The sequence below is a fragment of the Falco peregrinus genome, chromosome 2 (genome assembly GCF_023634155.1).
Source record: "Falco peregrinus isolate bFalPer1 chromosome 2, bFalPer1.pri, whole genome shotgun sequence".
In the NCBI taxonomy this organism is placed as follows: Eukaryota; Metazoa; Chordata; class Aves; order Falconiformes; family Falconidae; genus Falco; species Falco peregrinus.
In genome coordinates, this window is record NC_073722.1 from 90,591,496 (window position 1) to 90,606,363 (window position 14,868).

At 52.6% G+C, this 14,868-nt stretch overlaps 1 protein-coding gene across 4 annotated transcripts in view; it reads right to left on the reverse strand.

Moving 5' to 3' along the window:
- Positions 1 to 14,868, reverse strand: part of SRRM4 (serine/arginine repetitive matrix 4) — a 50,103-nt gene that overhangs the window by 28,867 nt on the left and 6,368 nt on the right. For all 4 annotated transcript variants that reach the window (XM_027780830.2, XM_055797786.1, XM_055797787.1 and 1 more), the window contains exon 2: positions 284 to 427. In XM_027780830.2, coding sequence (XP_027636631.2) covers positions 284 to 427 — 144 coding nt within the window. The remainder of the gene's footprint in view (positions 1 to 283; positions 428 to 14,868) is intronic.

Sequence of the window (14,868 nt, forward strand, 5' to 3'; positions counted from 1 at the left end):
CACAGGGATGCTGCCAGCTCACCTGTCTTCCAGCCAGGGCTACTCGCAAGGAGACTGTAAGAGCAAGACATGGAGTAGAAGCAAACTGCAAGTTTGCAGGTTTCTCCCTGCAAACGTGCATGGGGGTTTCATACAATTTCATACATTTGCTGTACCCTCACAAAGTCATTTAAGCCAGCCCCAGGTCTCATAGATCCCTGGAGGGGCTGAGTAAACAGTCACAGATGCCTCCCCTGCCATCCCTCTGCTCCAGGGTGACCGCACTCACAGCCCTGGCTCCTACCTGCGCGACCTGCAGTGAGCATGGTCTTGCCTCTCCTTCCCTTTCGCACAGCCGTTGGTGGTGGAGGCCTCCTTGACTGCACGGCCACTCAGCTTTTCAGCACATCTGTCCTCTGCAGGGTACGGCAGGCAGCTGAGCGTCCCGCTGAGGAAGGAAGAGGAGACAAAGAGAACAATAAAGAACTGTCCGTTTAGCTGGGCTTGTTGGCTGAAGGTTTCCACGTACTGGGGAATCCCCTTTCCTTTCCCCAGGTAGGACATGTGCTGCTGTGAAGGAGAGCTGCAGGTTGCTCTCAGGCCTCCTGAGCCCACAGTGCAAATTGCTTTTACAGGGTTCTGAAAAAATCCCATTTCCAAGCCAAGCTGTGCCTCAGCGTGGGTGTGCTGTGCTCAGCTTTCAGGGAGAGATGCCGCAAGCATCATGCGGCCGGGGAGCAGCTGGACAGCCCCATACCGCAGGGACAGCACAGGGTCTGGCTCCAATGTGACAGCAAGGGACTGCTGTAGCTAATCAAGCCCAGTACCTGTAGACATCTTCCTCTGTATTGTGGGTTTTAGCTCACCAGCTTTACAGACACAGCACTGGTCTTGCACTCGGGTAGAAAAAAAAGCTTTTGCATTTCAAATGCCATTCTTGAAACCTGCTATTGCATTGCTAATACCTTGCCACTCATCCTCTCCCCCTTGCCAGTACTCAGATGGAAACAAACTTATGGCAGCCAAAGAACAGTCCTTCTCCCTGCTCCTACAAATAGGGTGCTGGGCTAGTAAACACACCTGGTCCTGCTGAAAGCCCAAACTGGAGAACCTGGGATGGTGTAGCAAAGCTAAGGGGAACTACCTGGGCTAGGTAAGTGCCTGCAGGACCTCTAAGGAGATTGTGAAAGTTGGCGAGGAGCACAGTGAGGGCAGGGAAAGCCTGGAGCGAGAGGTCTCTAAGAAATGCTGGGGCTTGGGCAGGGCAAGCTGAAATGGAGAAAAGAAGCCAAATGGAGAAAACAAACCCAAACGAGCCTAAGTTCAGACACCTGGGAGCAAAGTAAGTAGGTTTCCAGGCCCTACAGATGTTTATTTCAAAGAACAGAAAGATCAATGGAAAGCCATAAACTGTACCCGGCAGGGGTGCTGAGAATGCTGTGGTTTTGGTGTCATCCGGAGTATGATTTGAATGAATAAGGCAAGCATCAACATGTCCAAGCCCAACCTGGCTGTGGGTTGGTACTGATGGCTTAGCTGACAGTGAAAGTGTCCCCATTTCTTCCCATTCTCATTTTGAAGCCAATCTCGGGAATGGGCTGTGGGGTTTAGCCATCCCCAGGTCAGCCCTGCAAGGTCCCACTGCTGTGTCTGCCACCCAAGCTACCTCCTGCCTTTGGAAAGCAGCATGCTGAAACCCCTGGGCCATGTGGACCCCACCGGAGCAGGGGGAGGCTGGGATGTCCCACTGCCAGCCCTGCAGCCACAGTGGCTCAGGGATGCCAGGAGGGTGCTTTGGCTGCAGAGATCATCGCAACCATCACACATTGTCTGCAGAGATAGGAGCAAGGGGCTGGGGCCAGGTGCATGTTACACGTCTGAGGGGTTAAATGGGACCAGGAGGGTGGTTAAAGAGCAATATGATGCTAAAACAGCAGGTTAGCCCTGGTTAGGCATGGCCAGAGTCCTGCGTGCCCCAGGGAACATCCTGCTGCCTGCTATAGCCATGAGCAGCACTTTTTGGGGCTGGAGTTGGCACAGAAGCACCTGCAGAAGAGGGGTCGTCCCTCTCTCTCTCTCTCTCAATGAACTCCCACTTTCTCTAACAACTGATTCCTTCCTGGAGCCCATTTTGTAATGCCTGAACATTTAAGGATGCGCATTAGCCAAATACAAGCAACAGGCGTCAGTGGGAGGAAGCTGGGTGAAATATTTCTGGCCCAGGACATGCAGTAGGTGATGGTCCCTCTGGCTTTAAAAATCTATTACTCTGCTTGTAATAAATCCCTCGGTTGCTTCCCAACGTCTATGTTATTTTTAACCATCCGGGAAGCTACATGGTTAATTGCTTTCTTTGTGTGAGCTAATTAGCTTGTGGCCTTTCCTGAACCCCTTTTAAGAACAGTCTTCTGAGGCTCAATCATTAGGATCCATTAAATATATCCCCAAATTAATGACCTGTGCAAAGTCTGGGCTGGACCAGCTCCAGCAGTGGAGGCAGGAGGGTTCCTCCCCGGGCTGGCAGCGCGCTGGGACACTGTTGCCTTGCAGAAGCGACGCAGGCACAGCAGGTGATGTCGCTTTCATCCTGGCCCCTGCTCCCATTAATGGGATTTGCAGGTCCTGGGGTTAAAACATATTGGCCTTGAGGCAACCAAGGACTCCTGTCCTGCAACGCACTTGCTAGGAACCATTTCTTCTGGGCTTGGAAGTAATTATTGATGGAAATAATTATTCTCCAATTCCATCAAAGGCTGGCTTCAATTCAGCTGAATGCTCTCTTCTGATGAATGCTGAGAATCACTAACGCTCTAAACTGGCTGGTAATCCCCTTGTGGTAAGCTCCATAGACATTGATTGAATATATATATATATAAACTCTTGTTGTTGTTGTTGTCTTTCTTGTCTTTCATGACTAATATAAAAGTGCTTGCAGTTTGGTGCGAACGATTACTGTGGCCTCAAAGGAGAGGATTATCACACCTTCCCTTGCCGGTCCCCACCTGCAGCGGAAAGGAAAAAGCCTCTGCGGGTGCTTTGCTTGAGCCGGCCCCCAGGAGGGCAGTGAGGATGCTCAGGATGATGCAGCTGGAAGCATGGGGCTCACTTTAGCACAGGGCATGTGCTGCCCGCAGAGACATGTGCCACAGCAGGCAGGAGGAAGAGGAGGCAGGAAGGGTGCCCAGGGTTTGCCCTGCTGGAGGGCAACACTGCTCCACCATCAGAGCAAGGACCACAGCCTCTCTTCCCAATGTACAAGTTGTATGTTTGTCCCTAAGGACATGCTCCTGGCCTTGGGCAGCTGTGCCAGGACAAGGCAGCTGCCCACCCGTCCTGCCTGCCTTCCAGGTTTCTCCAATTCCGTTAGACGACTTGATTGCTTGCACTCATTTCTCTTTTTTCTTTCTTTCTCCCATGCAGAAATCCAGCCTATCCATCAGACCTGTCTAAAAGCGGCATCCCTGCTGGTGACAGAGAGACCCCATACAGCAGGGCACCCGCCAGGCTGCCTGCAGCCAGCTCAGAGCAAAACATGCCCTGTGCAGCCTCCTGCCACGGACAGCTCGCCTTGTCCATTCCCTTTGCAGCAGTCTCCAGTCCAGGAGAGGGGTTTTTGGCTCACGGCAATTTTTGCCATCTTTTCAGTGGCTGGCAAAGAAGCAGCGGGCACATGGGGCTTTCACCTCTCCCACCAGCCCAAGCCTTTTGTTGGGGTCTGCAGCGGGTCTGCAGACAAGTTAGTTGACTTCAAACACTTAGTTGTGTACCTTTAAGACAGCCAGAAATTGTCAGGTATGCAAACAGGGTGTGAAGAATCGGAACTTAGAACCGCAGCATATGGGCACCTACAGCAACAGCAAATAGCAAACAAGAAGAAGGACACAAAAACCTATCAGGGTCTGCCACCTGTACTGTCTAAGATATATAAATAGTTTGTATAAACAATAAAGGCCATTTTGTCCGAACCCAGCCACGCAGACATAGTGTTTAAGTCCACCTCGACTTGCGTCACCACAGCCTTTCACCGCTTTTCCCAACCCAGCCAGCCCACCTCTGCATTTTGGCTGTCCCAGGTTTTACTTCCCTAACAGAATGTCCTGACAGCAGAGGGAAATAATCTATTGCTACCCTAATAAAAATGAGGCAGAAAAGGTCACTGGTGGGAAAGAACCCAAATATTCCTAATTTGAAGGAAGGTTAAAAACACCCTGAAACACTATAGCCATTTGGAAGAGAATGGGGTGGCTGATGGCAGCCCAGCTGCAAGGTGGGTGGTGTCCCTGTTTATTTTTGCAAACTGCCTGAACTGCTTCCCGTCAGCTTTTCCCAAAGGCACAGTTGTGTTTCTGAATCCCACTGGGCTCCCTGCTGCTGGCAGTGCCTTGCAGAGCCCCACTGCCTGATGCCACCCCATCCTGCCTCCCTTCCCCGGGGGGGGCGGGGCTGGCATGTCACCACCAGTTTGTAGTGGCACCAAGGAGGCCAGTTAATTGTGCTGCACCCCCCATGCTCTGCAACAGCTTCCTTTGGGACTGGACATCACTGCTGGGGAAAGGCTTGGCAGGAGGCTTTGTACCTGGTGTCATACCACAGCCCGAGGTGGCCATGCATGCAGGTGGCAGGATAAGGCTACTTCTCTACAGATGCCAAGGAAAATGCAAGACCAGAGAGGTCTCACAGAGCATTTCCAAGACCTGGGAGATGTGTGGGGCTCAGCAAAGACTCCTTGTGGAAGTTGTTAAAGATATGCTGTGGCCTCCAGAGCCATGGGTGAGATCCACGGGGGAGTCCTGGGGGCTTAAACCAGCCCATCCATGGGGGAATATTCCCCCCCACCCCACCCCACCTCCATCAACCCGCACAGGATTGCACTGCCCTTCCTGCCCAAGGATGGATCCTGGCACCCTTCACAGAAGATGGGGCAAAGGCACAAGGTATTTGCTGCCTCGGAGAGCAGAGCTAACTCACAAACCATCCCTGTTCCTCCATTCTGGGCTGCCATGCTCAGTGCCATGGCCAAGTGCCATCTCATCAGGCCATGAAATGTGGCACTTGGTGATGCACGCTTCACTGGGAGCTGAGCCCAGCGACACCTGTCCCCCCTGGCCCTGCAGTGACATGCAGTCAGTGCGGGTTTGGTGTGCACTTGAAATCCCTTCGTGCTGGCACCTCAGCTGCTGCCCTCCCCTGCCCTCAGGCTCCTGTGTCCCAGCCAAGCTTCTCTGCCCCAGCCCCCCAGCAGTCTCCTGCCACAAAGCTTTCATCAATCATATTTTTCCCTTGCAGTAACTCATCTCAAGAGGAGAGGAAGGCAGGAAAATTGCCTTCCCAGTGACCTTCCATCTGCCGGATGCTGCCACCAGGCCATCCCCCCACCCGCAGCAGCTTTGTCCCTTGACTCTATAGGATGGGCTCCAGCAGTCCCAGCCCTTGGTGGCCTTGCCACAGCCCCTCTGCCCTTTCCAGCTGCTTTGCAAGCAGCAGCGTAAGCACAGCGTGGCTGGATCATGCTAACCAAGCCTTTTTTTTTTTATCATTTATTTTACTTTGCACACACAGCTAGGTTGGGTGCTGGATACACCCAGCAGCCTACACAAGCAATTCGGAGGCCCCGAGCACTGACTGCGCCCGGCAGACCTGCACCGACAGCACTTCCAAGCTCAGGACAGAGTATCTGGGAAAAACAATACAGAAACTTTACTGCCTTGCCCTTTTCAGCCCTGGCTGCCTGCACATTCCCATAATCTCTGCTGGTAGAAAAGGCAGGAGCGGCTCCAGCCACGAAAACAAAAGAGGTTAAAGCATCTCTGATGAGCCTGTTAGTTGTGAATGTTTCACTGGCATTAAACTGATGGATGCCCCACCTGGGGACTGGGAACATCAGCCCGTGAAAGGACACATGCTCTGTGGCAGGTGCACCGCCCTGCAGGGGAGTGGGAGAAACTGGCTTCTGCAGCCTCTTGCACCAGGGATGGTGTCATCGCTTCTCCTGAGTAACATGCTGAAAGTGCACGGACATGTGGTTGAATATCCCATCTTTCCTTTCCTTTCCCAACCTGGAGGTTTTGGCTGCACAGGAGGGGGCAGGCAGCAGGTTGGTGTCCCTGCTGTCCCACGTCTGGGCAGCTCTCTGCCACCACGGCCACCTACAATGTTCTTCTGCCCTGGGCTCTTGACCCCGGCAAGGGTGGGCTGAGCTGCTCGCAGTGTTTCAAAAATCCACCACTTTGTGCTGAGAAGCCTTTTGGCACTGGCAAAATGACCCTTTTATTTTCTCTCTTGCTCTCTGGCTTTGCTCGTCTGATTGAAAAAGAAAATGGTCAAACTGTTTGCCTGTTCCTGGAGAGGGAGGGGGCAGAAAAAAAAGGTTGTAAAGACATTTCTAAGCAAAAACTCTAGCAGATGTGTTTACGTAAAGCTCTTTGAAATATGCACTAAAAATACCTCTTCAAAATTAGGAGATGGCGAAAATTGTAAGTGCTTCCCATAGACACATGCACAAAAACACCCCATGGCAGGTTCTTTCCCCACCTGATTCAAACTGTTATTATTAGTGCAGCAGGAGCCCTGCAGTTTGTTATTGAAAATTATAATAGCAAATCACCGAGATATTTTCCCTGATTACACAGACTCCAAGCCAGTTCAATTTTAATCTTCTCCCCTCTATTTTTTTCCGTGCATCAGCAGAGGCACCAGCTGCAGAAAAGTACGTGGTTTTCTTGAGGCATTTTAAACACAGAAGAGAAATACATTCTGTAATATGCACTTTTCATCTGATTTTGCCAGCCGTGACTTGCCTCCCCCTCCTGCTCCCGGGAACCCTGCGTCCCGCTGCAAGCCTGTATGTGGCAGCGGCTCCTTTTGCTTCTTGGACTCCAGAAATATTTAACGACCGCTCTTATCACATCCCAGGCCAAAAAAGCAGCTTGGCTCTTTATTTTCCAGCAGTTGATTTGCTATGCATGGTTGAACCAGAACAGAGGAGCTTCCCTGATGGAGGAGGTCCCCGTAGCAGACAGCGCAGGATCAGTGCCAGATGCTTTGGGGGATACTGTGGGGTCGCAGCCCACGGGAGGGCTCTGTCCCGGGCACCAGCTGGCAGCAGCGGTGGCTCCCGCTGCACAGCGAGGGGTGGACAGCCCTGATGGAGCATAAAACTCTACGGGGGAAAGTGTGGAACATCTTTCTTAGGTAGAATCAGGCATGGGTACAAGCACAGCCTCTCCCTGCTCCCGACAGCTGGTTCTCCTCCTCTCCAGGGCCACCAGGACCCCTGTCCCCTTCCTTCCTGAGCACCCGGCCACCTTGCAGGGCTCGGCGTCACCTTCCCTCGCTGCCAGCAATCCGGGATGGCTCTGCCGACCGCCTGCCAGTGACAGCAGAGACAAACCCAAGAAATATGGCATGCGGTCGTACCGTTTCTAAAGAAAACCTGGACTGCTGCCCCATCTCAAGCGGTTTGTACAGCATCTTGTGCCTCCCACGCTGCCGGCTCGGAGGTCCCTGTGGTGCTTTGTGCCTGTCAGCACCTGCATGCTGCCAGGCTAGGCTTGTTCTCAGGGGGACAATCCTGTGCCTTTCTTGTCCTCAAATCCTCCTCCTTAGACAAACACCCTGCAGGTTCCCATGTCCGTAAAGGTGCCAGTTTTATCCTCAGTCAGAGAATAGGAAAGGAGGAGTTTTGGCTGTCCCCAGTGCCTGCAAATGCAGCCAGAAGTGCCAACATTGCCACGCTGCACCATGGCACAGCAGTCCTGCACATCCCTGATGCACATTTTGAGGGACTCTACTCTTGAGTGACCCTGACGTGGCAGGGACTGCTCTGAGGAGGGACTGGGGCCAAGAGCTTATGGTAAACCCTGCCACAACCCCACGGCTGCTCTCCTCCTGGCTGGCCACAAACTGCACTCCCAGACTTTGTCCCTGCCATCATCACCCAGGCAGCCTGGAACAGCCATGGGGGCAGCTGCTTCCCCGTGAAGGGGGCAGAGCTGACAACTAGGCATGAGGGCAATCCTAAGAAGCTGTCATAGAGCTTGTGATTAGGAAAAGCCTGGGTCTGAGCTCAAATTTCTCATTAACCACTCACCCATGAGCAGCGCAGGACAAACTCAAGCCAGGACCATGGGCTGGGAGGGAGCCCAGCAGCTGTGGGTGGGGGCTTCCCAACACAACACTGGGAGCTAGAGGCAGAGGAGCACCAGGAGATGATGCTTAACATTTTAAGGAGGGTTTTAACAAAAAAACAAGCTGAAGGATGTCCCAGAAAAAAAATACTTTGCCACTATCTGCAATGTGGTCAGGCTGGAGAGTACCTTCATACCTGACAGGCTTCAGAGTGCCAACCACCCCCACCCCCCCGCCAGTGTCCCCTGTGCCACTGCATCACCCCAGGTTCAAGCCCAGCCCCTGCAGCAGCACCTTGCTTCAGTGCTGGCTGCCATGGATGGGGCCATGCTCATGCTCGCACTCAAGATTCCAGTCCCTTGCACATGTTAATCTGGGATCTTTAGAGATCACTATCCTCCTGGTGGGCCTGGGCTCTCACTTTAATGAGGAAGCCACCAAGCAATGGCAGGGCTGGGCCATGGGATGCCACGTCCACAGTGCTTGGTCATTACGGGTGCTCTCTGTGATGTGCCAATTCCCTCCTTTGTTCAAACCCCCATGCTGTTTGGCATGGCGAACAGCAGTGAAATAGTGTATTTGCCGATAACATAGCTCTTTAAATTTTAATCAAATAGGGGATTGTAAGCACACAGTTACCCAGAGCTCCTGGGAGCGCTGAGATCACTTTAAAAATGAATTAGTAATAAGGCATGTTGGAGGCAGCAAGGAGACGGCAGGATTCACTTGAAGCAGCAATGCTCCCTTTGCCGCTCACATAAAGCTTTTTCCTCCTCTCCCTTAATTGGCTTTTTTTTTTAATTGCCACTGAAAGAAGAGAGGAAACACATTGGAGGTCCCAATACTCAGATAACTCCAGAAAACCAACCTGTCCACACAGCTGCCACCCGCCTGCGGAGCTGCCCTGGGAACAACTCTGGGTGACAGGGAGAGCACAGGGAAGACTGCTGCCCTATCGATCCAGGCTGGGGACAGGGACACTCAGGTCACTGCACCCCATTAATAAACCACCTCCTGAGCCACCCTGTGTGCCAGGACACAGGTATGCCAGCCTGCCTGCAGCTGGTGAACAGCAATGTCAAGGGCTCAGCTTGAAATGACTCTGACGTTAAAAAATGCTCAAGCCCTACCAGGACAGACCCACGGGTGCATCCCAATAGGTGTCCCCAACCTGGGTGTCCAGGGGCATCACCCATGCAGGGCGGAGCTGGTGCCACTCTGCCCCGTGGGGCTGCCAGACTTAGAGGAGCTGAGGATAACATTTTCTGCCAACCCCCCGTGCACCTGTGAGCAGCAGCCAGTCTGCCTGGGGGGTCAGGTGAGTGGGGGTCCCTGGACACCCTCCTGTCTGGGACTTGTCTCCTGAACATCCATCCCACCGTGATGCCCAGGGCCACACTGCCAGGGCCACGTGGCGCCACGAGGAGCAGGTGTCCCCTCGGGCAGCAATTAGCTCCTGTGGAAGGGAATTCAGCAACAGATTTCTCCTGCTGGAGACACAAGCCTGCAAAGTTCCCAGCCCAGGAAGGGAGGGGGCAAGTGGGCTTTAACCCCCCTGCTACATGCTGCCAGGGGCTTTTTATGGTGAGAAGCGCGCTTTGTCTCCCTGTATTGCATCTGCTATGTCAGCTGAGCTGGGAAATTCCTGAATTGCAGCTTCCATGGGTGGGGAGGGTTTGGTTTGACTCCAATCCTCCTTCCTCATAACACCCCTGGTCCCATGGGAAACACCTTAGTGGTCTTGCTAGCTGCCCAGGGAGGACTGGTGAGGGGGTTTTAAGTTAAGGAGAGTTTCTGGGAGGTAAGACGGGGCCTTTTCTCCTCCCACTGTGCTCCAAGGAGGGAGAGGTTGGTATGGCTGTGCTGTCCCTGCCTCATGATGAGCATTGAGGTGCTCGGTGCTGCAGCACCCAGGGCTCTTTGGAGGTCAAAGCCAGAAACAAACCTCCCTCTCCACTGCCAGGTCTTGCCCCCAACTATTCACACCACCCTGCAACTCTGAACATTGTTTTAAATCATCCAAAAAAGAAAGGGGAGATATTTGTCGTCTTGCTGCTCCCTAGGGAGAAGGTTTGGAGGATGCAGGTGGGTCCATGGGCTCCTGGGCCGTGTGGAAGACCCTGCCAGGAAGGGCTGGATAGAATCATTTCGCTTTTTGGCACATCCATCTTTAATTGGGTGTAATAATAATTTTATTGCTTGCCAGGATTTGTGAGGCTGAACTAATATTTGTAAAATGCTTTGCTATCCTGAGCTGAAAGGCAATCTAGAACGACAAAGCCCCGGTGCTATTCACATTCAGATAATCCAGAATTATTCATAAACAAAATCAAGATTATGCAAATATATTCATTAGTTCTCAGAATACCTCCAGGAAAATAGAGGAATTAGTTTTGTTAACAATTATATATTATGTAAGTGTGTGTCTAAACACACACAGACTCGCACGCTATCGATGCTGGGACACATTCAGCTGGGACTCATCCTGGAATCTCAGAGCGCTGGAGGACGAGGGCTTGGCCTGTGCAAAGCAGCCATCTCAATATTCTGATGTCTCATGGCAAGTGACAGCACCCAGTGCAGACCCCTGTGCCCACCCCCCTGGTCCTGCTGGCTGCTCTTCTGCTGCAACAGCAGAGGCACCCCAATTGTCCCCTCCACACCCATCACAGATAGCCCACACATGAAAACCATCACCTTATTCTAACCAAAACAGCCTTTCCTACCCAAATGAGGATTTTTATGGTACATGCAGGGCTAGGAGGCTGTGAAGGTGGGATCTGGATGCAGCCCCCTCACTCAGGACCTGCCCTTTTTGACCTGCAAGAGCCCTCGCCCCGATGCAAGCTTGTGTCCAGCTTGGCTTTCCACAGTGCAACGCGACCGTCTGTCCAGGGTGTGCTGGGAAACAGGAGATAAAGGTGCGTTGAAAAAACTGCATGGTTTAATTAATGCCACATGCCTTTCACTCCATAGGTTGTGTGGATTGTTAATTATTTTTATAAAGAAAATAATTAGTCCCAATCAAGGCAGAAGCTCTCCAGAATTACAGCTCATTAACTGCTCTCACATTTTTCTGTTCTATAAAAAGTCATGTGGTGCTGATGAAAATTATAGACCCTTGGAATCAGCATTAAATACAAATTCAGACAGTGTTACCATCCTATTACCATCAACTGCATCAACTCAGCTTCGGTAATTGCAGCTGGAGATGAAGGGCAGGGATTTCTGCTCTATACAATCTCTGAAAACAAGCACTCTGCCCATTAGTTTGCCGGAAACAATGTGACACCAAGCTCCAACTCGGCTAAGTACATCCCTGAGGAGACGACAACCACAAAGGAGAAAGGGGAAAGCAAGGCGGCTTTGCTGGGGATGGGAAGATGAGGGTTGCTCAGGTTCAGTTCATGTCTGATTGGAAGTGGGGCCGCGTCTGCGCAGAGCAGGGGGGACCATGTGGGTCTGGCACTCGTCTACATTAGGAAGGTGAACCAGACAATGATGTGGCAAATCTGTCCTAAGGGTTGTGGTAGCAAAGCCACCAGTCCAGGGGATGGAAAGAGCAAGGAAATGCAGAGGGGGACAAGAAGCAATCTTTAAGCAGTGGGATTATCCTCATGGGACATGGGGAAAGTAAGACACAGAGGGATGCTCTTGTCAGGGATGCAGGAGCATCCCCAAGCATCTCCCTCTGGACTGCCCTGGTCTAGGCACCATGCTGGGGCTGGCTCTATTGAACGCCACAGAGGCTTCACTCAAAGCTTAATTGAAAGAAATCACAGCACGTTAAAGGGAGTTCAGGTCAAATCAATACCAATGCGGTGGGGAGGGTGAGCAGGGGGAGCAGGGCGGTGGCCGTGTCCCAGTGCTGGCTCTGCAGGCAGGGTGCAGGCTGTGGCCACAGGCTTCGCTGCCTGCTTTCCTGCTGTGGAAAGGCAAGGTGAGACCCGCCGTGTCCTCTGCCCTGTGCAGGACAAACCTGGCAGCAGCACAGAGTGAGGGTTGGCAGCAACAGCCCGTGGTGGGGAGGGAGCAGGCGAGCTGCGGGTCCTTGGGATCCTGCTTTTCAGTTTTCATTAATCAGGGATGAATTTGCCTTCGGTGGCATTCGCAGCCCAGCAGAGCCAGCAGCCAGCTCTTTGGCCCACAAGCCTCCACTGCAAAATTAACCCACCCACCTCCGTGGTGGCAGCTCCCACGCTGATGACCTGCATCCTTGTAGGGATGGGTTCTGGGGAGCCCCCAAGGGCAATGTGGTAGTAACCACTGCCACAAGGCAATAAATACTGGGAGCCAAACCTGCTGCTGGCACATGCTGCTGGTGGTGTGCCTTTAGCTCTGTCCCTAGGGGTGCTGAGTTGCTCCATGCTCACAGCAAGGGTGGGGTTGGGGGCCTGGCCACCGGGCACAGCCACATGGCTCCAGCACACCCGAGGGCAGGGATGTGCCTGGAGCATGAAACGGTTGCATCTGCTAGCCTGGACTCTCCAAAACATCCCCCAAACCCTCCAAAATATCCAAAAGACATCCTTTACTTGCAATGGCTCCTGAACTATACCTGGGAAATGTTTGGCAGAGCATAAGGACCAGTCCAAAATTGTGCCAACAACTTCTCCAGCTATCGGACAGAACAGGCCACCAAGTCCCTACGTCTGGCAATGCCCTGGGATCCAGGGGGAAGGTGCAGCCAACATGTCCTGTGTCCTGCCGAGCTCAACACTGCACAGGGACCCCCTGGGCAGCAAGGGTCCAGGGACACTGGGCCAGAGGAGGTCACATCCATCCTCGATTAGGAGGCACAGCCTCCTTGATTAGGGCCATCAGTCCGTGCACCCCGGCAGGTCAGGCTGCAAAACGCCCAGTCTCAGTGATGAACAGCAGCTCCTTCTGTTCCTCCTCTGCCGGCAGTGCCCACCCAGACCCCACTGCACCCCCCTCTCCCCAGCGCGCATTGTCCGCCTGCCGCTCCGCTCCGGTGGCCCGGCACCATCGCCCTTCATTATTAACTCGGCCAACGCGTGGCTGATGGGCGGACAAAGGCAGTGATGGGGCGGATGGCTGCGGCAGACAGATAACCACGGAGCCTGCCCCACGCAGCAGGGGAAACACGGGCACCGAGTTGCTTTGGGTTGCTTTTTTTCCTGCATGGTGCTATCTTGGAGTTTTTTGGCAGATAAAAGCATCATCCCTTGGAAGAAGCAGCGCTGAACCCGCTTGTCTTGCTTCTCCTCATCATAACAAACCTGGCTGGGTTCTGATCAAAGCAGGGGGGATTTGAATGGGGCAAATGCTTTACAGGCAATAGGTTCCCAGAATTAAGCCACCAACCTCAGAGGTAAGTCAGCCCAAAGCCCTAACTGCCTCCCCCACGGCCATGGCCACGGCCACTCTGCCAGAGGAGGGCTGCTCTGCTGGCTGCAGACAATGGAGCAGTGGAGAATAAGTTATGATATATTTATATGCTATTATACATTGGTGATATGTATGCACTGCTTTGGCAGGCAGTTGGTTATACAGCAGCTCCAGCTGACCCACAGATTAATTCAGCAGGTGGTCTTTAACTGTGAAATCTCACTTAATGCAAAAATATTTCTCTTGCTGGGCAATAGCTAATTCTTCATCCTGACAATAATGTAGCTAAAATCACAGCCTCTCACCCCGCTCTATTCTGGTCGTACCCCAACACATACACTCCCTAGCACACATGGGCTCAGAAACAAATTCAATACGACCAGCCCATTACCAAAGTACCGTCAAGTTACCTCGCTGCTGGAATTTGGTGTTAGTGGCAGAGAAAACCCCTTTTCTCATCATGCCCTGTGGGTCTCGGAGCATTTTCAGCCACCTGCACGCGAGATGGGCATCTGACCCCAACCCCAGAATCCAACAGCATGAAAGTCTTTACAGCCTCTGCCAGCATGTCTCAGCCTCCCCTGCCCCCAGGGATGGGAGCAGAGAGCAGAGCAACCCCACAGACAGCAGGACCCTGCCCACGCTGCCTGTGACCCCTCTGCCCACCCAAGCACCCACTCGGCACAAATGAGGAGATGCCTTCCCCAGTGCCCCCAACTTCCACCTCTCCCCACCCCCACCCCCCGCAAAGCCCCTGGCTGGGGCTGGGTGGCAGAAGCAGCTGTTTCTTCTTTAATTACAAGACATAAATTAAACATGAAGTGTTAAACAGGTCATCAGTGAAGCGGTTAGCCCCAACCTCCCTGCTTCCAGACTGGGCATCCATCTCAGCTGGCCTGAAATACCAACAAAGTTTTAAAGTGATCTTTTTTCCCCACCTTTTTTTTTTTTTTTTTTAAGCCCTTCCTGCAGTTCCCACTGCACTGGCAGGGAAAGTGCTCCCGCTGCATGTGAAAAAATCTGCTATTTTTAAACTCCCAGTGTTCGTCAGCGCTTTCGGCTTGAGTGGCTGATGGAGAAGCCAGTTTTGCAGCACCCAGCATCCTGCAAAGTGTTGCATGGCTTTAATGCAGGTGGGATTTGTTGGCCTGGGTCAGGCTTTGCAACGATGAAGAAGTTTCAGTGGCCGCAGGGAGAAAAGGAGGGAAAAAAAAAAAAAAAAAAAAAAGAGAGAGAAAAGGAAAGGGTGGTCATGCATGAAATTATTGCATTTCAGTGATGCGGGGTTTGCATTTGATAAGTTCATCTTATAGAAAAATGGATGCATGGAAAGGTCCAGCCACCAGATCCAGAGATGCAGGAAAGGATAGTAATGGGGCTGAGCAGAGAAGGGCTCAGCTCCAGCCGTGG